Raw genomic sequence first — 26311 nt, 5'->3', positions numbered from 1 at the left:
CTGCAACCCAGGGGTCTCAAATTACAGGCCCCCAGGGCCTTATCCGGCTCAGCGAGACAATCTAATGTGGCCCGCTACATGGTGATAATATATTGATAAATCTGGCCCGCAAATAAGTTAGTTTTAATCACAATGCTTAATTAACCCACGCAAATGGTATGTACGCCATTTTTTCAAAATAGAAAACAGAATTAGATAGATCAAAACAGAGCTATTTCTAACAGGATTAACGACACGATTCACTAATGTGCAGGAGAATTAAAAAAATAAAAAACGGGCCAGTTTTCCGTTGAAGTTCAACACGGGCCCACAAAAGACAACCTGGCCCCACTGGCCAGGTTTGAGTTTGACACCACTAACCTATAATCTCAGTTCACATTGTGCAATTATGCTGATTTATGTTTTGTTGCTCAAATATGTTAGTGTTTTCAAAACCTTTAGATTGCATATAGATTAAAAAAACAACAAGCGTTATTTCGTAGCCCAATCAGGCTTGCGTAATTACATTTGCATTTCCAACTCGCTGGTCCCTTTTGAATGTCTGTAAACCTCATCAACGACCTTTTTTTCCTCATCAACACCGCCGAAAACCTGGGCTCGGCTCCAATGAAATGCAAATGAGCAGATAACATCCCTCACGGTGATGCGGTGCGACTAATGCCTTCACTCCGGGGCCTCATTCAAGTAGCTCTTCTGAAATTCATCAAATGAGAATAAACCTCTTATGAAAGGCTTTGGCTTGTTTGCTGGCTGAAATAAACCTAATCTTCTCCATTTGGTCGTGGCATGAATAACCCTCTGCTGGCAGCCTTATAATGACAGCAGCACCGATCAATTCTTAGAGGTCGCGGGGGGGCGGGGGTGACCACGCCCCGGTGGCTCGCCGATCGATACCCCCACAGAGCTGTTACGAGGCGGCTTCCACTTTGAGCGCAGGCCACCAAAACAGGAGGGCTAAAAAAAAATCAATGGGACGGAAGCCAGGGGGTTAGGGTTTCTGAGGAGAAACGTTCCTACGCAATGTTTACGTAGTAATTATTATTATTATTATTACTAGCATGAACATACCTGGCTGACTAAGTGATCCATACGACAGGCAGACACATAGATTGATAGATAGATAGATAGATAGATAGATAGATAGATAGATAGATAGATAGATGGTAGCTCTGGAGGTAGAGCTGGTGGTCTAGTGATCTAAAGGTTGCTGGTTCGATCCCAGGCTCCTCCTGCTAGCATGCTGTAGTGTCCTTGAGCAAGACACTTAACCCCTAATTGCTCCTGATGGCTGCGTCCGTCGGTGTTTGAATAATTGTAAGTCGCTTTGGATAAAAGCGTCTGATCAATGACTAAATGTAATGTAAATGTAATAGATAGATAGATAGATAGATAGATAGATCGATCGATAGACAGACAGCTAGAAAGATAGATAGACAGATAGATAGATAGACACATAGATAGATAGACAGACAGATATAGACACATAGATGGATAGATAGATAGACAGACAGATAGATATAAGTTAAGACAGACAGACAGACAGACAGATTGGTATGCGTGACTAAGCAGTCAAGGCCGCCATTTATTCCCTCTACTGGCCAACGAAGGAAACACAGGTTCCATTCCACACCACCACGTTGTCTGTTCCCCCTCCATTCCCTTTCGGAGGTGGTTTGATCGCCGCCCTGTTTACAAATAAAATATACATATAAAACGAAACCGAAACGTCATATTCACTCGGAGAACCCGTAGATAACTTAGTTGAATGTCATTTGGAGTTGTGTGCGTTCTCAACACGTCAGGACAACACGTCAACGACGGTTCAATAAAACAGGCGCGTTCCAGCACACGGCCGTGCCACACCGTCGTGCCACACGGCCATGCCACACGTCGTGCCACACGTCGTGCCTCCGTCTCTTTGTCTTTTCTTCTTTTTTACAGCATTGCAGTAGATGGGAAGTAGATCCGAGCGTTCGGGAAAATTCCAGCTCAATCCGGTTTGGTGGCGCGTGTTGTTCGTGCCGAGGCGAGATCAATGCGCGCAGCCCTGGTCGTGACGTCAGCTGTTTTTTTGGGGTTTTTTTTTTTTTTTTTATGTCAAGCAAAAAAAAAAAAAAAAAAAAAGATGAAAAAGATTTGCTTGAATATACCGTTCACTTCATCATCATCATCATCATCATCATCATCATCATCATTATTACAATCATATTTCTTATTATTTGTATTTTTTACCAACGACGTTTCAGTGGCCGATACGCCCCCGTTCGTACGTCTGTGTGGGGATCTTATTGTTGCGCTGGGCGTTGTCCCAGCGCCGAAATAGCAGGCAGCGGTTACGTAAGTAGGATCTACCAGTGGTTTACACCTTGGGTGCGTGGTATTACTTTGTAGTAACGGATGTGTATTTATACTCACTGTCGGTCCCGACAGAACTCGCGGTAACGGACTTGGGGCGTTTCCCCCCCCCCCCCCCCCACCCCCCACCCCGCTGCCGGAGATCTGCTTTTTTTTTTGTCGGAAGGATACTGCATTGCAGAGTCGCCGTGTCACCCGCGGCATAAATAAACCAGCGTCGTCGTTTCAAATCAGTGCGTGGGTGCGGACGCGGTGCGGTAGGTCTGACGTAGCGCAGGGCGTTTGCGGCGTTAGCACGAGTTTATTTCCTTCTTTTGTTTGTTCACGTGTAACAAGGAGCTGAGATCAGCGCAGTAGTTCTAGTCTTTTTTTTTTTTGTTTTTCCACTTGTGTTTTTGTTTAAGTCGACAGTCGTTGAAGCTGACTAGAAATGCGCTCTTGTTTTTTTCGGGGCTCTTGTCTCCGTTAAAGGCGTCGTCTTAGCTTTTTAAAAGACAAGGCTTTACCGTCGAGCGTAGCCGCGTTTTTTGGGTGAAATGTATTTAAAATCCGCGGCCCCGAGACGAGCGCTCAACGCTAGATCGGGTCGTCGCGTTTGGCTAAACATGTCGCGGTCAGCTCTACATTTTGTCAAGGCCTCTGCTGTGACGTAGTTTTTAATTTAACATATATATATTTTATTTTTGAGAGGAACGTTTCCCCTGTGACTCAGCGCGGTCTGCTGGTCACGTTTCCTCTGTTATGCGGCTTAACAACGATGTAAAAATCGTCGATATTTCATAATGGCGACCGAATCAAAATGGCGCCCGCGGATCTAACGGACACTCGGCGTAACCGTTGACCACTAGTAAAGCGATACGCGGGGGAGCAGCCGGTCACAAGGACGCGCTTAATTGTACGAGCGGCGGAGAACAAATTATACAAGTTAGATGTAGACAAATTCAACGGAGCCATTGTGGTCGTCCACGCTATGCGTAAACAGAAATACGCGTGATCGGTAATATGAGTTGGGGAGCTCGAGTGGCTGCAGGGCGATGCCTTTTAAAGGAGCAGCCTGTAGGGGGAGACTGGGAGGTAGTGCAGCTACTTCGGGGAAGATTTTGCCCCAGTTGCTTTAAAAGTAGTGAGTACTTGTAGTACAGGAAAAACTGTTGTAAGGGTTTTTTTTGTCTAAAATATATTTAAATTGGTGAAACTATGAAGAAACTACAAATTATTTGCAAGTAGCCATCAGCAGTGAAATGTTTTTTTTCAAGTGGCAGAAGAATCCAAAGGTTAAAGAGCCTGACTAGCTTAAATAATTTATATGGACTTTGTCTGTTTACTTTTTATTTGAGAGAAGACAGAAGATTTTTTTTTTTTTTTTGGGGGGGAGGGGGGTGATGATGGACTGAGTTATCACGGGAAAGATGGACTTAGTTATTGTGCAACCGAGGAAGATCGCAGGACCAGCGGGAGTGAGGCTGTAGGAAAACGGGAGGACCAGAGTGGAGCCAGGCAGACCAGCGGGGGAGCAAGCGAGGGCAGACCAGGCCAGAGGGCTCCCACGGGAAACAGCGGCAGCCGGGTGTGCACCAGAGGGAGCCAGAGCCACAGAGCAGGGTAGCGACAGAATCGACGCCACTGGAGCAGTTGTCCCAGAGCCAGCCAGATGGGAGGGGGTACCAGCCACGGAGGGTGGGGACGGGAATCAGCAGTGCCATCTAGCGTCAGTCTTAGCAAAAGAATTTGGTTTGTATGCTGGGTAGAGGTAACATTGTATGGCATCTTAAAATGATCACCGTATTGCCAGTAAGTTTATATTTCTGTGGAACACAATTCTCGCACAGCTCTCTTCCTTTTTCCAGGCAAGGTGTGTAAAGCGTTGTATCCCGTCAATCCTACTCCTCCCATTGTGCGATGGCTTGAGTGTGGTGTCTGCTGTGATGAGTGCCTTGGTAGTGTGCTGGCGAAAGAGGACCATCTTAAGGACTTCTCAACCCCAAGCGGTCAGATGTAGCTCGTCCCCAGGCCCCATGGGAGTGTCGTTAATAGGCCGGGCCCGTGGAGTTGTCTGCATTGGCGTGAGAGTGGATGGCCTCCTGTGCGGCCCATTTGGTGTGTGTATACGACAGTCCTTCACTGCTGCAGCAACCCCATTCTGTACAGGGAAGCACCGCCGTTACAGTGAGCAGTGAGTTATGTGCATGAAGTGTACCTGTGGGTGTAACAATAAAATTATATTAATTATAGTATGCACAAGACACACCTAAAAATTAGTAGTCATTCTTTGCGGTTGCATTGTTGGGGGTGGGGCGGGGGTGGGGTTAAACCGTTTGTCGAGTTTTTCTTTTCACAGGCATCCTACTAATCAGCCGACCATCGAAAGAATCCCTCTCTAGCCACGCGTTGTCATAGCTTGTAGCACAAGAACGAACAAAGGATGGGAAGGAAGTGAAACGACTCCATTAAAGGGAATTTAGGAAGGTATCTGATACTGCCAACTTCTGGTAAATTTGTATTCTGACTACAAAGTAAACGCCTATATTTTATCTTTGGATCACTGAACACCTTAAGTTTGGGCTGGGGGGGTGGGGGCTGTTAACCCATCTCCTGCTTAGCTTCCACAGCTTCGTGTTACACTTCGCGAAAGATCCAAAGGGCACGAATACACCCAGGTGAACCGCACCAGACACAGGTGGACATTTTGCGTCGCCACAAAGGGACTCCATGCCTATCATACTAGCAAGAAACGCAATGTTTTCCCCCTGGAGATTGGTAACATGGCTGTTGTATGATTGGTGCCATTTGTCATTCTGATGCATTGAAGTTGCATTTTGGGGTTCTGGGAATGGGGGTGCTTACTTGTTACTTTTTCAGATAGTTTTATGGCCCACCTCAAAACTAAACCTACTCCACGTCAAGTCCACGTCCACCAAGGAGGAAAGTCCTCACATACAGGCCTGTGGTATTTACATTTCTTAAAGCGTAGCTTTAAATGAATCTTATTATTGGTCATTGGTAGTTTCTGTTGTGTTGGCAGTAATATGGTTGTAGCATTGTTGGGTCACCGAGGGTGGGTTCCATTTGTGTGGGCGGGACACTTTTCTTTCCCCTTTGCATTTTTCAGTGTGCTGTCCTGTGTGCTTTGAATTCTCTGGACCATCAGGAGCTCTCCTGACTTGTTGTATGTAAAGGTTTTACTTGCGCATCACACATCACGTTTGGTCACTTACTGTGTTACTACATTTATGCTAACATTCATTATATGGCGCATTGCCACCTTGCACCTCCTTTGCAATTAGTTTCTGTGCCTTGTATTGATAATACAATGAGTGAACTATCTGTAAAGTATTTTAAATATCGCGTAATAAATGCATATAGCTTGTTGTGATTCTCGTTTGGTATGCATTTGTTCTTTTTGGTGTGTTGGGCTTGTGTGGGGGAGCTTTTCTTGTGCTTTTCCAGGTATGAGTAAAGCTCGGCGCTAAGTAGAGAACGGATGTGTCCTGGGCTTGATGACAGCTTGTTTCAAAGCGGAAAATGAAGGCAGATAAGTTGAATCCATCAAACGCTGAAGAATAGAAAGTTGTCAACCTTGGATGGGAATATCGACTCCTGAATGGGCTTTACATGAAGGCATCAACTTGCAACGCTGATACGTAAATGTAGAAATTGCACTGCTGTGCTTTCTCTTGTGATAGCCCAAAGATTTGATGGCGCAAATTATTTTGGCATCTGAAGTAAAGCATTCTCTGTTTGGGTAAGGAAAACAAGTCAGTTCTGCTGTACGGGGGGGGCATAGGGGTTTGTCCTGTCTACCTTCTGCTCTTTCAGATTTGCACATGTCCAAGGAGGGGAGTAAGCTACCTAGGAGTCTGGCAAACAGCGGTCCCATCATTCAGCATGGTCTGGAAGCTCACTTTTAATCCCTCTAGCTAGTCCTCAGCGACTCGCCCCTGCGCAACTGTGCACGTGGCAGGTTAATACTGTAGCATCTTTAACGTGTCGTACAACTGTGCGACTGGTCCAAATTTGAGCTGCTGAGGAAAGCTGTGCATTGCACTGCTAAAATTTGGGGAAAATGCATCGCAAATGTGTTGCTTTAGTTGGTGGTTCCTTTGTGTGGGGGGGAGGGGGGTCCCTGCGCTTCTCTCTTTGCAGAAATCTGTGAAAACGATTCAAGCACGAGTGGCACGTCATCGACCCCGGAGCACGTAGTAAGGTGTTGGTATTAAAATCACTGTTTGACATGTTGAACTGGCTTTGTTAACCTAAAATCACAATACATGAAACCATGCTTTACTGGCATATTCCTTCTGGCCACAGGGCCGCGCTGCATCTTAACATGGAGATGAGTAGAACTGGTGGGTGTGTTGTGCAGGTCACTCTCTGTTTCAGACTATCTCGTCTGTCCGATCTGATCTCGCCTGAATGCCAAGCCGTCTGGGAGCTGAATGAAGTTACCACCCTGTGTGCTTGCGCTTAAACCTGAACGCCTGGCGTCCGCCGCAGCAGTCCCTCTCCCCTCTGTGCCGTGTGTGTGCCCTTTTTCTTTCTCCCCTGGTTTCTCAGGTTTAATTTGCTCTACTACGATAGATTGCCTAACTGCGTGCCGGAACACTGAGAATGAAGTCACTGTCAGATCGAGAGCTGTTGTCTCTTAACTCAATCCTGTCAGGTTCACGGTTGCAAGTTAAGTAATTTTGGTTCCCTTATTTTTTCCCTTGCCTACTCATACATTGCATGCACAACATCTACATTGTTTTATTGCAGCAATTGTCACCAGCACTATCAAACAATGCAGTGGATTTGGCCAAGGGTTTTGGGGAGGGGCAACACTTTCTCTCTTCTTTTCAGATTTCTCTTCAGCATTAGTCACAACCTCAAGAAGGGAACGGGTGTTCAAGCGACTCCTAGCGTAACGCCTTAAGGAAGAGTAGTCTGCTGTGGTTTGTACAAGACAACCATGTGTCATTTTTGGATGCGCTTTGAATTGAAGGGTTTGAAGTGGGGGGGCGGGTGGGGGTGGCATAAATTGTCCCTGTTTTTCTTCCCGTTACAGCCACTAGCATTACTCCGTGAAATGGCAGCTGAACTCCAAGCTCGGGTTGGCCGATGTGAATCTGGATGAGTGTCGCTTGCTCATATTGAGGAAAAATTGGATTGAAGTATGGTCTCTACATTATCACCGAATTGCAGACATGGATGGCTGACTGAATATGAAGGAGTACATCTGGGGATTGCCGTGGGGTTCGGGGAAACAGCTCTTTTCTTCTAGTTTCAGCCTCGTGACAAAGCGAAATCCATCAGGTGGCGACAGCGTAGCTCAGCAGGGTGTTCAGGGTTTTCTTTTTCTGGAGGAACAAACTCATGCAGTCTGTTCCTCCAGATTTTGCTTTTTGCCCCGACAGCAACAAAAAAAAAAAGCAAAAGACATCGGTGGTGGCACTCCTGAGTATCAGGACGGGGTTCAAATCCCTGCGTTGTCTTGCTTTTCTTTGCTGTGGTGAGATGAGACTGGACATTTGAACCAATGCTCCATATCAATATTAAACTTAATTCATTTTGACTGAATGCTCTGCAGAATATGCTGGGAACTTCAAAAATGTTCCCCTTTCAAGCAGAAGTGCTTGATTGGGGGGGGGGGGGGGCCTCAAACCTATGATTTTGTTGTTCATAACTTGATGGAGAAATATTATGATTATGCCAGGGAAATTTAATAATCCAGTTGGTTGGCAATACTCACAAAGTAGATGACAATAGGATTAATATACACTGATATAGACAGTGAGAGTAAAGATTATATTTTATTAAAGGTCACATTGGTTATGTTCATTTCAGTAAAGTCTTCAAAAATGAGGTGCTTATAAAGGTACCTGGATTTAATTTAGTAATTCCAGATTGACCCTAATGCATAATTTGAACTATTTTTCTGAGTAATTGTTTGAAGGCAATGTGTGTGCTGACTTAAATTTACAGGATTAGTGATGGAAATGCTGATTACACCAAAACTGGTATTTCTATGGTACCCTTCATTCATTCATTTGCATGTATTGCATTAAAGTTGACAAAAGCAAGTATTTGCAGTTTCACTGGTGAAATAAAGATTTTGAAACATTTCAGTAGATATAACTTGATGGTTACAATTGTAGCTTATAAAGGGACACTACTCTTGAGGCATTCAAAAGGTGACACGTTTTTGATCAGATGGAGTTTAGTAAAATTCATTTATGAACTGTTGGCCTGGACCATGTGGTGTTACCCCCCCCCCCCCATGTAAATCTCCCTCAAAGGACGATCATATTAAGGGTCGTTTTTTCCCGTCCTAGTTAACACTGACCGTACTACTCAATTGCCTTCTGTTGGGGACCAGATTTTTCAACTTGTATTGGTTTAAAGTCCTGCAATTTCCATTCAGTGTTACACTGGTAAAACAAAGGGGATGATGGGAGAACCTTAAAATTGACAAAGTTCTAAACAATATTCTCAGGTTTGCTATTCATAAATTGTGCTGTACAGTCATGGTTGTTGGTTCTGTAACTACAGCTCATTGCTGACCATCAAATTGATTTAAAGCCACGCGGTCAAACGGCTGCATTGTCGTGTCTTCAGCTCACTGCACTGCTGCGGAGGCAAGCACATGGTGACCACAAGAGATGGAATCCTACTGTTGCGTTCCAATAGATGAGGCTTTTATCATCGCAGAAAATGCCGGCAGAGATTTGATTTAATGAAAATATATTTTTGGTGCCATATATACGGTACATATCTCCATCAACTAAAAGGCTGGAGAAACTGCCCCATTTCACTGCAAATAAACAGGGCTATGCACCAGCAAAACGAGTTACTGTAGCATTGTAACTACAGTTCTGGTCCTATTGGTATATCTCTAACGGCGCATGCTGGAGTACTGAAATGTATTAATGAACTCACTTTAGCCAATCAGGTTGGATCGCCATAGCCAATATACTGTAAGCCCCGCAAGTGCTCCCTTCGTCCTCTGAAACCAATTCAGCACGACAGATGGCGGTTAAGTGAGCTATAAAACCTGAAGGGGCTACGCCTTCATAGAACTGTAGTTAAAATGGGTTTTGACCCCTTGGGTGCTATGCTCCTACTGGTATATTAGGGGCGAAGACCCCCGATAATCTTACTTCCCGCTGCACCTAATCACGGCTAAATTGTGTAACGGTGCCGGCTGGATCAGCCAAAGCCAGCAGTGAATGCCGTAACCTACGCACACCGCGGCCCTGTCGATCCATCGTGCCCCACTGAAGGGCCAATGGGAAGCAACTAACACTACACACAGTATCCACAGAGTGTTAGTCACTAAACACAGGCAACACGTCAGAAATCTGAGTGGCCCGTGAAAGAAAATATTCTCTTAAGTCCGGTCGGCCGCAACGCTGGGCACTGACTGGGAAAGAGACCCTGCGGAAACTGCAGGTAGAAAGGGACAATTGGGTACAGAGACAACCAGGTCATTGCTGTGCAAACGTCCTGAACCCTGACACCCCTAAAAAGGGCAGTCGAAGCTGCCGCACCTTGAGTAGGGTGGGTCCGGAGAGTCGTTGGTGTAGCCTGACTTGCCGACTCATAAGCTAACGCAATATATTTGCATAGGCACTGTGCAGGGAGAGGCTGTCCAAGTTAATCATAGCACAAACAGTAGTCGTGGCAACTGAATTGGAGCTGTGCGGTCCATGTAGCACGCTAAGGCGCACTTGGGACACAGACAGTGAAGCATTTCCTCCCGCACACTCTGAGGAGGAGGAAAAAAGTCCTTGAGGAGTAACCACGCTCGATCTGTATAAACCCGTCACCACCATAGGATTGAACGCTGGATTAGGTCACAACACTGCGCTGCTGAGATAGCCATTAATGGCTAAGCAGGGAGGTTGCACGGACAGAGCACACAGATCCCGGACATGCTTTGCAGAGGTCAGAGCGATAAGCAGCACCGTCTTGAAAGACCGCAGCTTTAACGAGATCTTAGACACAGGTTCGAATGATGTGCTGCAGAGCGCATCCAAAACCAGCTCCAAGTCCCATTGAGGGGCGACTGCTGGCGTAACACGTTGCTGCCTCATTAGAAAACACTTAACGAGCGGGTGACTAAACACTGGTTAGGGAAACCCTTATGACAAGCTGAAATCGGTGTCGCGTACACCCTGATGGTGGACGCCGCATGCTGCTTGTCCATGAGAGATTACAGGAATTCTAGAATAGGAATGACACTGCAGCACGGGGGGTCGACCTGCCTGTCGACGCACCACCGCTCAAACATGTTCCGTTTGGAGGCGTAAAGCTGAGAAATGGACTGAGCCCAAGAGCCCACAATGGTTGAGATCACAGCCTGTGACCACTCTGGACTGTGTCCACGCTGTTCAAGACTGCGCCGTTCAGGCGCCAGGCCAGCAGAGGACATCCTAGGACCGGTAACGAGGTCAGTGAGCCCCCTGTCTGCGAAAGCTTGTTGTGGCGCTTGGGGATCTGCCACGGGCCCAGCACCATTAATGGTTGGACCTTTGTGAACCAAAGTGTCCCGGGATGATCGGGGCTTTCCAGCATCACTGACAGCCCCTCCAAACGTGCTCGTTCTATGTCTGGGCAGCAGCCTCGACGGTGGGAATGCGTAAAGGGGACCCCTCGGACACGGGTGGTGCATGAATGCATCCACCCCCAGAGGGGGGGTTGTCTTTCCCATGGAGAGAGAACCACAGGGGACACTGAGTGGTCTCTCGGCGCCACAGGTCCACCCGCACTGTCCCGAATAGTCTCCAAAGTTAGAGTTCTATATCCAGTTGGAGGCGCCACTCTGCCTCGCGGGGACCTCCTTGTGACATGAGGTCCACACTAGGGATGCAACTTTAAAGGAATTCCCTTAATCGATAACTGATAACATAAAAGCTAATGGCATCACCAGGGAGTGGTGCCATTGCGCGCGGGGACCTTTGAGATTTTGTGACAGGACGCGAGGAGCGTTTCTCATTTCATTTCAAAATGCAGATGTTCGAGGCAAAACTGGTGTGCGCGAGTTAAATATTGAAACTTTTTTCAGTTCCCCACAATGGAATGAGCTCGATGCTACGTTTCAGATCAAGTCCTATCTAGATGTGGACAACAAGAGGCTAATTACATTTCTTTGCCGTTGTACCACTCCCTTGCGTCAGGTTTTTATTTCCCTCCCCACGAGCCATTCAGAAAGTGCCATTATCCCGCTCCCGTCTACCGTGTTCCATCTGAACGCAGAATTAGTTGTTGAGCAACAATAAACATACAGTATCCTCCTCAGCATTGATGTGCCCACAGCCATTTTTGTTGTTTGTCGAAGCCTCCACCTTCTTCCACTACTGCTTCCTGCTCCACTGGGCATTTTTTTCTCCACTGACCCCTATCTTTAGGGTGAGTACTTCTACTTCCTGGTTGGGTTTTGTTACTGTCGAAGTGCCCTGTGCCCCACAAAGACGCCGGTTGATACAATAACAAGACAGTTGATTGTTCAGCTCTTATCGATAAGACAAAATCTTAATCTATTAAATTCTTATTAGCGATTAAATCGATAGTCTATTAATTGTTAACATCTCTAGGCTGCACCAACGTTCGGATGGCCCGGGATGTGGCTGTCCGACAGAGAGTGGAGCCATAACAGTGCCCCTCTCCACAACCTTTCGGCTGCATAATGGAGCACTGGTGATCTCACACACCCCAATGGATGATGTAAGCTACCGTAGCCCAGCTGTCTGACCTGATCTGCACATCCTGGCCCCGTATCGGGGGTTCGAAGTGCTTCGGGCCAGTAACAGTCTCCAGTTCCAGGAGGCTGACACGTCCACACGCCGCTCACTGCCTCTCGACATCAGGTCCCGTCCCATCCTGTCAGGGAGGCGTCAAAAAACCTGTGCGTAAACGGAGACTCGACCCAGACGTACACCCTGTGTGAGGGTCTGTGGATCGCTCCAATAAGCAAGATCCCTGTTGAGAGATTGTGGCACAACCAGCATGCTTAGTCGGTGGCGCAGACCAACCTCCAAACCATCAATGGATGCTCTGCATGTGCTGGAGGCCCAGCAGCACTACCGTGTGGGCTGCTGCCAGCAGCAGCTTCATGGAAGTCAGTGCTGTCATTGAGTGGCCCACGCAAACACACCTGAGGTCCAAGACAATGTCCGCTCTCAGTGTCCAGCTGCACTGCCAGATAGGTCACCTGCTGGCTGGGTATGGGAGTGTTTTTCTCCTAATTAATCGTGAGCCCCAAGTCTGTGAGGTGGGCAATCTGCTTGGTGTGAACGACTGCTAGCTCCACGGAGGGAGCAAGTGTCAGGTGGTTATCGAGATATATCAAGATTCTGACACCTTGACGACTCAGTTGCAACAGCGCCATCTTGACACAGTGGGAAAACATGCACGGAGCAAGCTTGTAGCCAAACGGTACTCTGGTGTACTCATAGGCTTCCCCCTAAGAGGCGAAACAGAGGAACCTCCTATGTTTCATCCTTCAGGTCAATGCCTGAAGGCACAGAAATCACCCTCGTGGACTGCGCGCAACAGTGCCTTCACGGTCAGAATGCGAAATGGGTGAGTCGCGATTTGAGGCGATTCAGTGTGCATAGATCTAGAATGGAACGCACACTCCCTGTGCACTTCGGAACCAGGAAGTAGTTTGTCTGCCTTCAGAGCAGCAGCCTTCTCCAGTGACTGTATCACCGTCCACACCATGAGTGGAAGGGCGATGGGGTTTTGGTGGAACAACCGTGGACGCGAAACTACGTGGACAGCCGTGGGGCAGGGACAGGGAGCCATGCTCCTCCCTGCGAACGTTTTTTTTTTTCTTCTCTGCTTGGAAGCCGTCAACACCTCTCTGCCAGTGGTCAGATGAGAGATCGAGAGACTGCCAGCATCAGCACATCCGATGTTACCGCTGTAGTCTGGGTTGCCAGGACGTATTATTAATGTTGCCCACTCAGCATCCAATGCAGCCTGGTGATATTGGACGGGGGATTCCCCCTTCTGTGGACCCTTCTTAAGATTTCTACCCTTTTTCCCCCAAGGAGTATAATGGGAGTTTTCCTTGCCCAGATGGGGTTCATACCTAAAAGTATGTTCCTGTAATAGAGGAGGCTGCAGTTTGAGGACCCTAGGACCCTAGTTTTTCACAACAGCGCCACCTAGCGAATTATAGTTTCAAAGGTTTATTCCACCCAAATACTACTTTCTGTCTAACGACATAGCTTTAGGAATTGTGTTAGAGATGATTAAGTTTAGCTATAAGCTTATAGCTAGTGAGGGTTGTGGCGTCTTCGATCTTGTCCATGTGTCCTAGAAATGCGGCCTTATGCCTGCCGTCCTGAAACTGCAGCCTCCTCTATTGCAGGAACATGCTACTCTTCGACTTGGGGATGCTGTGGATTTGTGAAGCCCTTTGAGATGGTATTGTGATTAAGGGCTATATAAATAAACTAATTTATTAATTATGATTCTAAATAGGTGATGCTAATATTTTGTTCACTCCCAAATTATTCTCAGGCATTTAATGGGGGTTGGTAATTGCCAACATTTTTTAAATGGAGCTTTACTAAACCTGTTCCAATGGTGTGTTAAGGTTATTAGTCTCTTCCAGTTCCAGGAGATAGTCATTGAGATTTGAGACCAGCCCAAATCACCGATTTGCTTGTAAAACCTTGGCTAGGGTATCAAATGTTCATCCTGGGTATCACAATGATGTGGGCATAGAACTTTAGAAATGATCCATTGTTATCTTTGTGTTACATCTTCCAGGTTGTATTTATTGGACTAAGTGCCACTGATATTAATGGATACCACATCATCACTATGCTGATGACAGTATGCTACTGGTTGCACCCAATTAGAAAGAACTCAATGATCAAGAACTCAAAACTTTTCTTCTCATCTATGCTCTCAATGTGTTCAAATTGAATCCATACAGTCGAATAAATAATTCTGTCGAGTAGCAAACTGTCCTTCAACACCTTGCCAGAAACTAAAAATCAGAATTTGCTTTCTGTAGTGGAATAAAGCATGATTATCTTTTAAGAGTATAAAAGTAATGACTTCAGTGATGTGGCCATTTCGCCCACCGGACACAGACAGACACAGACGACAGGGTTTCAGACAGCTTATTGTAGAGAGTGGGCTAGGTGGAATAAGCCCAGGAGCAGATGGACATGTGAAATGCGAGGGCTCCTCTTCGGAGTGTGTGTGGGGATGTTGTTCGTTAGACCAACCAATGAGCAACAGGTATGCAGCCACACTGATCCTGGGCCCCAATTACCTAGACCCAGGACAGATGTGGCTGCTCAAACCACACCATCCCCACACCAAACTGAGGCCAGGGAGAATACCTGGCCGAAGCCTACCCCCAACCAAGCAGAGAACAAAAAAAAAAAAATCCTAAAATAGAGACTCTTAACGCGGTGGCTATACCTTAAATAAATAAAACACCGGACTCTGAAACAGGGTTCCCATACCTCAAATCAACAAATGTCCAAAAAAAAAAAAAAAAAAAAAAAGGTCCCCTTCCCCGGAACAGCATGGTCCATTAGCTTCCTTTCCCTGGGGCGACGACAAACTGACCCCTCCTCCCTTCCGGAGCGTGGGGCCTCGGGTACCACACGCCACCCAAGTGCTGTTTTCAGGGCCCTCCGGGTGAGAGACGCAGACGACGGGGTTGTAGACACCAGCTAATTGTAGAGAGTGGGCTAGTTGGAATAAGCCCAGGAGCAGATGGACATGTGTCATGACAAGGGCCCCTCGCCTGAGTGTGTGTGGGGATGGGGCTTTTACCTGTTGCTCGTTGGAACAACCGACGAGCAACAGGTATGCAGCCACACTGATCCCGGGTCCCCAATTACCTAGACCCAGGTCAGGTGTGGCAGCTTAACCCACACCATCCCCACACCACAGTGATCTTGTGAACACTTGTGATCGTTTTATGGTGAGGAACCTACCTTAAATCATCTCTTGGTCTCGCTGACAAACATGGTCACACATAAGTTACTTATTTTTGCTGTATTTTGCATTTGTTAAAGAAAAAAATACATCTACCGTGACTTATTGCTGTATAATTCCTAACAATAGAGTCTGAATTTCAATGTATTGTATTGTTTTTACATACGTCAGTTTTTAGTTCCTTTAACTGTATTCAGTTTAATAGCGACTTAGAGGCGATTGTAATACAATATTTTTCTTAATTCGAAAGGAAGGCAAAAGTACCATACCATGGTGAGTTCTTCACCAAACACTGTTTGCAGATGTCCTATTGTTAAGGAACAGAGGTGTCAAATTATAACCTTACCGTCAGTTTTTGTACATTGCTTTCAGATGTCTCCGGAGAAACCGAGGTTTATCTGAAATAAAATCGGTTCATCCACAAAATGCTTAATGTCATCATTGTCTTCTACCACCGGTTGTAATTATGGTGCATAGTATGTACATTTAGTCTCCACGCTCCATTTGGCAGCACCTCACACGGTCTGGTTCATTGTACCGTATGACTATTCTCAATGACGATCCTCCAGCGGAACCAATCTCTCCTGCTTGGAGTTTCACACGGACCGGTTGAGTGAGCGCACCGCTAGCTGGCTGGCTCAGTACGCTGGACTCAAGTTTCCTATGTGGCTGTTTGATGCGTCAGGCAGCAGGAGATGTGGTCCTTTTTCGCCCGGGATCCGGTCAAAGATTTCGCTTATGAAATCCTGCCAGACACCCAAGAAACGTCGGGATTATGGACACTTCACCGGGGGAGGCGAAAGGTAAGGGGATGAGGCGAGCCTGTCGCCGCGGGAAGGAGACGCTCGCAAGGCGGGTTAAGCTAGCGAGGCCAGCCGCTGTGCTGCGGAGGCCCGGGCGGCTGAGGCAGCTTGTTGTCACCCGCTCGCCCGACCTGGCTGCTTGGAGTGACGTGTGGCCCTGCGATCCCAACGTCGATCGCTGATAACGGTAGTGGGTGAAGACTCCAAACCAGCGTGTTTCTAGCTGTTGTAGCTGTGGCTTTGTTTACGCCGACGGACGGACACGTATTTCTCGCCACGTCACCCCCGTCCGATGGTCTTTATTGAAGGAAAACAAACATGACCGAGCGGCCTCGTGTCTCTGTTGATACACGTCCGACTGTAATCGCAGAGAGCGGGTGGATTTTAATCTGCACCGTGTCATGTCATCGACAGACACGTCAGTTTCATGTCAGACACCGTGTCAGACAGCGTGTCATGTCATCGACAGACACGGTGTCTTCAAAACGTTTGACATGGCTGTTCAACCACATTCTGTTTGGGGCCAGATTATTTTCCTACAAATCAGCTGATTTTTGTTGTTATTCAAACCGTGTCTCAACAATTTAAATGAATGGAAAAGAACACCGAAATTGCAAAATCTTGGCGCTATGTATTTTTTTTTTTTATTCTCACATTTTGTTTATGCTACTTCTGCATGGCCATTATGTTTGTTATTTTTTTAATTCTCGTCAGTCGTGAGGCAGTTTTCATATTAATCCAACTATGAACAGGATACACTTTGTACACTTTGCACACTTTGCTTTTAAATATGTTTTCCAACTTGGTTCTGTGTTTACGAGCAAAATAACATTTTATGTAATATGCCAGATTTATTTTTTAATGTAGTAGTTTGACAGAATGTAAGTGAGTACTTTTTTATTGGAGGATTTTCTCGTAATTTTTGGTTTGTTTCAGTTTACTAACCTCACTAAGTCAAAGGGCCAATCTGTATTCATGTACGGGTCACATTTGACCCCCAGGCCGCCACTTGAATTGGCCTGTTCTATGATAAAACATTGATTGATTTGTCTTCCTCTTACTACTGCTGTATCTCTCTAGACAAGTGGGGAGCCAGTATCTGTGTTTGTGTACGAGGTGGCCCAGGGGACAGAACAGCAGACCCAGCTTGCCAAAGCTGCCTTCAAACGCATGAAGACCCTCCGCCACCCAAACATCCTGGCCTATGTAGATGGACTGGAGGTGTGTGCATGTGTCGTCGTGTGTGGATGATGAGCATTCAATACAGAATTCCACTTCTCATGAAGCCAAATGCACCTGAATAGCTTATCACATTATAGACATTAAGTATATTAGACTATTTTTTTTCAGCCTAATAAATCTCCATTGTTACATTTACATTTACATTTACATTTAGTCATTGATCAGACGCTTTTATCCAAAGCGACTTACAATTGTTCAAACACCGACGGACGCAGCCATCAGGAGCAATTAGGGGTTAAGTGTCTTGCTCAAGGACACTACAGCATGCTAGCAGGAGGAGCCTGGGATCGAACCAGCATTGTAATGTATTGTAATGTAATTGTATTGTAACCTGTAGAATATTATCAATGCCTGTTTTACTTCCTCCACTCCTCTGCACGATGCTGATCAGATAGAGGTGAGTGTGATTTGGATATTGTAGGCTAGTGCAGATGCTGAGATGTAAAATTTCTTGCTGTAGTTAATAGTGCACAATGTTATGTATGTCATCCATCAAGACCATCTTGTGCTTTTTAGTATGCTAAAGGGAATTAGATTGTACTTGTATGCACTGAAAATTTTCAAATGCATTCAAAGGATGTTTTTTAATTAAGTGCCAGTTCAATAAAAATGTAACACGTGATTTAATTCTATTATTTGTTTATTTAATCTAAAACAAAATAATCGTACCGTTTTCCACTTTAGTTTTTTGTTTAGAATTTAACAGAATAAGCCTCGCATTTCAGAGAAACTGAAACTTCCAATAAAATGGGTTGCAACAACATTACTGGGAATTAAATGTACTGTTCCCATTCTAAAGAACTATGGCTTTTAAATCTCATTGAGGTGTGCAGGCATTTATAAAATTCATGCACAAGCTCAACTTAAATGTTCACAAGTCCCCTGAAACTTCTGTCAGGGGACTGTCTACAGGAGGCTTGGGTGCATTTTCCCCCATTCCAGTTGAGTAACATATGAATATATCTGGAGCCTCAAGAGACGGGTGTGCCTCAAATTTATAGCAACACTTTCTGCTTCTGTTTGTGTTTTCCTGCAGACAGAGAAGAGTCTGTACTTAGTTACAGAACAGGTAACGTCGCTGGCAGTCCATCTGAAGGCCCAAGCGGAGAAGGGTGGATCTGGGGAGCTGGAAGTCTCCTGGGGGTTCCACCAGATAGTGGTGAGGAGACCGAGTTTTTCAAAATTTTGATGAATGCACTGTTCTTGCACTCCAGGTGTCATTCACACATGCTTTAAAAAAAACATCCTTTCCCCCTTCCACAGAAAGCTTTAAGCTTCCTGGTCAATGACTGCCACCTGCTCCACAACAACTTTGGCATGTGGGCTGTTTTTGTGGACCGGGCTGGTGAATGGAAGCTCGGTGCCTTGGACCATGTGGCCCCCGAGCAGGGGGATCCAAGTGGGGTCTCGCTCCCACCCCCAAAGACAGTCTACCCAGAGATGGAGAAGTATGACCCACCAGAGGCTTCCAGCAGTGCATCTGGGGAGAAATGGTGAGAGGAGGACAGTGAGATTTAAACCATTCTCGGTACCATCGGAGAGGGAGACAGGTTCGCAAAATGCACCCTGATTTCTCCCTCTCTGGTATACAAATACATTTTGTTACTCTGCTTTCCCACCTATGCAGCACTGCAGTTTGATGACCAAAACCATGGTGGCTTGTTAGCATTATCAATCGTCTTTGTATTTAATATCATTGCAAGATCAATGATATGATGATGTTTCCCCATAATCAAATTCTATCATCTTCTGCTAAGTTCTACAGTCTAATTACAAAAGGTTTCTTTGTTTTGAGCCGGGGGGAAAAATAATGTCCTTATTCCTGCTGAATCTGTATTTGAACACTTGTGTGTTTTCCAGGGCAGGGGAAGTGTGGCGCCTGGGCTGCCTGATTTGGGAGGTTTTCAACGGAACGCTGCCTCGTGCGGCATCCCTCCGCTCTCTCGGAAAGGTGTCACACATCATCCTCCGCGTCATACTTTGCCACAAGCCAAAGTTCTTATCGTGGGCGGGCTTAAAACCCCATAACTGAATTAACTCGATGACCATCACAAGCCTCAAAGCTATCCTCTCTGTTTACATTTGGACTGAGATTGAAACACCAGTATTTTCTACCGCCAGAACCCCGAGTTCATTCGATCTCATTCTATTTTTCTATGTCACCAGATCATCATATTGGGAAGCCCCGCCCATCCATGTTAGCTTTACATGAACTTTATGAAAGTTTGTATTACTTTGTCACTCAAACGTCAGCTCATGAATATTAATTAGGACCACTTAATTCAGTTCTCGATAGTCATTATGGTTAAAACTATAGAAAACATAATATTGGTGGTTTACAAAAAAAAATGCGGTGTAGACACACAAAGTTAAGAGTAATTTGTAAACTTGGTCTGTGTTTTAGATAATAAGGCCCCATTCCATAACTGCGTCGCTTGCTGCCAAGAAGTGAATAATGTTGTTGGTCCTCTCTGGTTCGCACAGATCCCCAAGTCCCTGGTTCCCCACTATTGTGAGCTGGTGGGGGCCAACCCCCGAGCTCGGCCCAACCCGGCCCGCTTCCTGCAGAACTGTCGCGCCCCCAACGGATTTCTCTCCAACAGCTTTGTGGAGAGCAACCTTTTCCTGGAGGAAATCCAGGTACACGCGGACACCCACACCTACACTCACGACTTCACTGTTTTCATACCTACAATGCTGTGTGTGTGTGTGTGTGTGTGTGTGTGTGTGTGTGTGTGTGTGTGTGTGTGTGTGTGTGTGTGTGTGTGTGTGTGTGTGTGTGTGTGTGTGTGTGTGTGTGTGTGTGTGTGTGTGTGTGTGTGTTCAGATCAAGGACCCAGCAGAGAAGCAGCAGTTCTTCCAGGACCTGAGCGACAACCTGGACTCTTTCCCCGAGGACTTCTGCAAACACAAGGTCCTGCCCCAGCTGCTCACCGCCTTCGAGTTCGGCAACGCCGGTGCTGTAGTCCTCACACCGCTGTTCAAGGTGAATTTCCAGACAGTCTTTATTATTTGATACCTATTTAGAGGGAGGTCTTATTTATTACGGTTGTTCATCATTTATTCCAGGGTGTACCAATCGAATTCACTGGACTCTGTGTTAATCTCTCCCCGAATACACTGACTGTGCTCTTTACACCCACCCAGGCGGATATAACTGCTTTGAAAACAAAAGGCCCGTTTTTGCAATAGTATTGACATTTCCATATGGTCAGCACAACACAAACGCTCATGACAGCGATTGTTCTCATTCTTTCATCATTCGGGGGGAAAAAAAAAAGATTAATTTCACGTCCACCAAATAAACTGTGTTCTTTTACTTTTTCACAGTGTGCAACGAATTACTGCTATAAATAATAGTCTGCTTCATGAATTCAAGCTTTCAGCATTTTATCGTGTTTCACATCTTGAAAGCTCCGAAAGGATGGTGAACAATTCTGTCGAGACGTCTGTCGCCATGCCAGTGAGAAGCCAAACGCTCTCCCTCTCCCTCTCTCTCGGACTCTGCCAGGTGGGGAAGTTCCTTTCGGCAGAGGAGTACCAGCAGAAGATCATTCCCGTCATTGTGAAGATGTTCTCCTCCACAGACCGAGCCATGAGGATACGGCTGCTGCAACAGGTACCCCCCCCTCCCCCAGCTATATGAATATGGATATAATTGTACAAAAAAAGATGGCGAAATATTTTGTTCTCATGGGTGAATCCCTTGACACAAATGTGCCTCCATCTCCAAATGGTTTCTTTCTAAAACCTCTCTCCTGGATATTTAAGACACTTCCCTCAAAGGCCTCGGTTACATTTTAGTGCAGACTCTGTAATCCGCATCTGAATCCATTTTCAAAACACTTAAGTCGTGTACCTGGGCAGAAGTTGGATCAGTTAATGTGTGTTGGATGTTCGGTTGTTTTTCTTTTCCTGTTCTTTCTGACACTTATTGTCCCCCCCCCCACCCACCCCACCTCTCTCCTTTATCAGATGGAGCAGTTCATTCAGTATTTGAATGAGGCAGCTGTCAACTCTCAGATCTTCCCTCATGTTGTTCACGGTTTCACAGACACCAACCCTGCGATCAGGGAACAGACAGTCAAGGTAAAACACATGATATCATGATAGTTTTTTACTATATGTGATCATTTATATTCTATAGTTATGGACGATGTTATTATGTTGTTGGTGGTGCTTTTTCCCCCCCCTTTTTCCCTCCATCCACATTTGCTAACATTGCTCCCTTCCCTCAGTCAATGCTGCTGCTGGCTCCCAAGCTGAGCGAGACCAACTTGAACCAGGAGCTGATGCGTCACTTTGCCCGGCTGCAGGCCCGGGACGAGCAGGGCCCCATCCGCTGCAACACGACTGTCTGTCTGGGCAAGATCGCCCCCTACCTCAACGCAGGGGTAAAGCACCATTGAACACTTTGCTGGCCTGAATATTCGTGCGGGTCGTGGCTCTGTGTTTCTCTGTGCTTTCATTGTTGTGATATCTTCTACTCGTCATATATTTTACTTTTACTGCGTTAACTTACGTCCGATTTATTTATTATTTTCTGTCCTCGGCACAATATCTCCCTCTCTTCAGACCAGACAGCGTGTGTTGATCTCAGCCTTCTCGCGGGCCACCAAGGACCCCTTCCCGGCCTCGCGCTCGGCCGGAGTGCTGGGCTTTGCCGCCACACACAATTACTACAGCATGACGGAGAGCGCCGCGCGCATCCTGCCCACACTGTGCATGCTCACCACCGACCCAGACAAGAACGTTAGGGACCAGGTTAGGCCGCAAGATGAGATTTATTATTATTATTTTTTCTAATGCCTTGTCAACCCTTTGCCTGAATGTCATCATGAAATAGTTTGTCTATAATTTCTGCTGTGGAAAGTGTTTGAGTACCTAGAAAAGCGCTATATTAGTCTGCAGTGTTGTGTAGCAGTGTATGTAACAGTATGATTTGCCTTTTACTTGTGATTACTATCCAGTAGCATGTGTCATATTTTGAATAAAAAAAAAATGCAGATGGAAGATAACTGGAATATAAGTCCAGATCTCCCATGTGATTAGACCTCTTTAGGTTGTTCTCAGTACACCTTTCCCTTGTTCTACCTTTCGTCAGGCATTCAAAGCCATCAAGAGTTTTCTGTCCAAGTTAGAAACTGTATCAGAAGACCCAACCAAGCTTGCCGAGATCGGTATGTGAGACAATTTTATTTTATGCACTTTATTGATCCCTCCCGGGGAAATTAGTTCTCTGCATTTATCCACTCCTAGTATCTAGTTGACTTCACTAACCTGTCGAGGGAAAACATACAATGCAGTATGTTGTTTTCCTTCGGCAGGTTAGTCTGCTACAGTCTCCACGAGTGATTAAAAAGGCACATTAAGGCCGGCAAGAGATATTAAGGATGCTGCCAAAAAATTCTGAATGCAGTGTAGGTTACAATTATTTGCTTGACAGAGCACATAAAACAAAGTCTGCTTGCAAAATTAATATCTTTCATGTATTGAAATTAATGCATTAATTAATATTAAATATATTCAATTGATAGGTGTTTCTTCTGTTTTGTTAATGCACAGTATTTTTTGCACATTTTATTTAGAAAAAGTAAGTGAAGTTCTTAAAGATATAATGTATACATTTTTAAAAAGCTATTAATCTACTAGGCAGCAGGTGACCAGAACTCTGTGGGGGTTTCTGGGTGACAAACCAGTGCTGCTTTTGATCAGAGTTTGATTATTTATTGAATCTACTGTGTCTCCTGACGGGCAGAAAAGGACGTCACCTCCTCAGCGCAGCCCGCAGGAGCATCTTCGAGTTGGGCCGGCTGGGCGGTGACCGGCGTCTCCTCGCTGACCTCCAAGCTGATCCGCAATTCTCCGGGGACAGAGGGGGGTACAGCGGCAGAGAACAGAGGTCCACAAGACGCCATGAGCCCGGCCAACACCGAGGATGGAACACCCGCCCCTGGTATGGCGCAGGGACAGACTGATCACATGACCGGTGTTGGGGATGGGGGGGGTCGGGTTAGAGGGATGGGAATACATTAGCATGGAAATTTGTTAATTAATTCTCTTTTTGTGGTGCGTTCTCTCCCTCCTGTGCTGTTGTGTCGTTTTTCTACAGTGTCAGCGCCACAGCCACCACTCGCCGACCTTTCAAGCCTAGTCAGTCAGTCACTTTCTCTGGAAGGGACGGTCAAGGAGGATGAGCCAATTGCAGACCGCTGGGACGAGGAGGAGGACTGGGGAAGCTTGGAAGTAGGACTTTTAATTAACCTTTTGAAGCCAGCAGCAAAATATTTTGTGAAGCCAGTCAAGTTGGACAGCAGCAGTGACTGTGGTAATACTCTTGGGCAGGTTTCCCATACCAAAATCAATCAAAAATGTCCAACAAATTAGAAAGTCTCCTTTCCTCGTAACAGCACGGCCCATGTGCGATGACAGACTCCTCTCCTCCCTTTTGGAGTGTGGAGCCTTCGGCTGCTGTGCTGGCTGGTAGAGGGCTTGGCTGTTATGGGGGCTGCTTGGAGGTAGCAGGGCGTTACTCATGGTGGCTGCTGGGCGGAGCAGCTAGCTGTAGGCTGTTACCCATGGTGGCTGCTGCGGCTACTTCTCCCCCGGTCCTCCGCTGGACATCCTGGGTGCTGCTGCTGCTGCTGCTGCCAGCCGGTGGAGGGCTGGTGCTGTGGCCTTTGACATGCTAGTGGCTCCAGTTCGTCTTTGGACAGCCCTTCTGTCTACCCTTCCCGTGCCGGAGAGTCCCTGTTCGGGCGCCACTGTGGCCGTTTCACCTGCCACACACCACTCGAGTGGTGTTTTCAGGGCCCTCCAACACAGAGACAGTTGCACACATGTAATGACAGAGGCTCGCCCCTGTGTGTGTGGGGATGGGTGATTTACCTGTTGCTCGTTGATTGCTCTGACGAGCAACACGTGTGCAGCCACCTCTGATCCTGGGCCCAATTTGCCTAGACCCAAGACAGGTGTGGCTGCTTAAACCACACCACCCCCACCCCACATACTCATAACGTGCTGATGTTGTTTCACAAAAGGATCCAGAAAAAGCTCACGCAGACCCAGACGACTGGAACACAGACTGGTCAGGAACATCAACATCCAAAAAGAAGGCCGGCGACCGAGGGGTATGTGTGGCATTTTCACCGGAAGACCTTTCATTAAACACATTTTATAAACACAATTGGTTTGATAAATATTAACAGTCCATAACAGTCCATCCAGGATAGGTAAAAATGCATTTTCATTAGTAGTTTTCATTAATAAATTCCTATTTTAGCGGTATTCATCAGCAATCGTACTGGCGCTCCCCACTCCAGGTCGGCCGCCCCTCTGTCCCGGTGGCTGTGAAGAAGCAGAGCTCGGACTGGAGCAGCTCCGGCTGGGACGCCGACGACAGTTGGTCCAACGAGAAGGACGGACAAGGCCAGAGTTCGCCGGGGGAGGAGGGCTGGGGCAACGATTGGGGGGACGGCGAGGGAGCGGATGCCACGTTCGGCGAGCCCCCGCTCCCCCTGCCGGAGGGGGTGCGTCTGGCCAGCGAGTACAACTGGGACTCCGGTACGGCCAAAGGCACCGGACAGAACGACCTGTTCGCCAGCGTGTCGCAGAGGAGCGCCGCCAACGCCACCTCTGCCAAGGTGAGAGGAGGATGTGAAGGGAATGAGGCGGAAACACAACAGGGGCTGGGAGCTGGAGTAGACAGATTTTTGGTTTAGTTTGGGTTTTAAAAAGAAAATGTAAGCTTCGCTATAGCCGGTTGATGAAATAAACCCGATAAAATAAGATGATCTCCGGGAATAAATTCAGGAGCATTGAGATAAGGAGACTCATTGGCTTTGAATTTATAGCTCAGGGAAAGATGTTATTTAGTTGTTTTTATTTATTTATTATTGGGTTTTCATTATTTATTATTTATTTATAACATATATATATTTTTGTCATGTTAAGGAAGCCTACTGCAATCTAGCAATCCAAACAAAACTCTGCAATGCTTGGCTGCCATCTTTTATCTCATCTATCATATATATTTTAATCTTTAGTTAGACCCAAAGTACACACTGCCTGCAGAGGTAGTTCTTGCAGCCTTCCTCTGTCTCTCTCTCTCAAGCCGCTTGGTAGAAAACATGGTCCATGGTCGTTTATAAATCGGAGAAATAAAGTAAACACGAATATGTTCATATCCTCCAACAGCTGATAAAGAATTGGCTGTAAAAGAAACTTTCTGTAAACAATGGACAGAAGCAGTTTAAAGCAAAAAGGCATTGGGTGAAAATGTCTTAGTAATGCGAGGCTTTAATGCAAAAGTAGAAAAACAAATAGAGGAAAAGGTTGTGGGACATTTTGGTTTGGATGACGGAAATGAAAGTGGTGGAATGTTATTATCCTTTTGTAAAGAGAAAAAATTGATCCAACACATGGTTTGAACAAAAGGGGAAGGCAAGGCTTTGGCTGGCATTTTTTTGGGCTTAAGTGTGTGTGTGTGTGTGTGTGTGTGTGTGTGTGTGTGTGTGTGTGTGTGTGTGTGTGTGTGTGTGTGTGTGTGTGTGTGTGTGTGTGTGTGTGTGTGTGTGTGTGTGTGTCTCAGACTGGAGACGACTGGGTCTCGGAGGCTGCAGGGGACTGGGGCGCAGAGGAGACCTGGGAGTCATTGGATGGAAACCAGGGTAAGTCAACCCCCAAAATTGCTAAATAAAGCTTCTGACAAGCTTTCTCCTGGTGCCTGGGTATCAACCATGTGTCCTACAATTCCATGTAATTGCTCAAGTATGTGTAAAAATAAACCCAAAATAAACATCTTTCCTCCTTCTACCAGGTCTCACAAAGGCTGAGCTGTCCAAGAAGAAACGGGAGGAGAGGAGGAAGGAGCTGGAGGCCAAACGGGCGGAGCGCAAGGCGGCTAAAGGTCCTCTCAAACTGGGTGCCCGCAAGCTCGATTGACCCGGGGAACGAGAGAT

At 46.4% G+C, this 26311-nt stretch overlaps 1 protein-coding gene across 1 annotated transcript; it reads left to right on the top strand.

Moving 5' to 3' along the window:
• The first annotated feature begins 16010 nt into the window (after positions 1–16010).
• Positions 16011–26311, top strand: scyl1 (SCY1-like, kinase-like 1). Its single transcript, XM_080008392.1, has 18 exons — positions 16011–16109; positions 17190–17330; positions 18388–18510; positions 18615–18844; positions 19212–19302; positions 19836–19991; positions 20179–20337; positions 20863–20970; positions 21327–21440; positions 21590–21745; positions 21927–22115; positions 22456–22531; positions 23110–23307; positions 23464–23597; positions 24392–24481; positions 24674–24994; positions 25942–26020; positions 26170–26311. Exons 2-18 carry the CDS (start codon positions 17280–17282, stop codon positions 26292–26294), a joined length of 2400 nt encoding a protein of 799 aa, XP_079864518.1. The 5' UTR covers positions 16011–16109; positions 17190–17279; the 3' UTR covers positions 26295–26311.

Source organism: Zeus faber (assembly GCF_960531495.2).
Source record: "Zeus faber genome assembly, chromosome: 10".
In the NCBI taxonomy this organism is placed as follows: domain Eukaryota; kingdom Metazoa; phylum Chordata; class Actinopteri; order Zeiformes; family Zeidae; genus Zeus; species Zeus faber.
The sequence above is the reverse complement of the archived record's forward strand: the minus strand, read 5'-3'. Positions and strand labels throughout refer to the sequence as shown.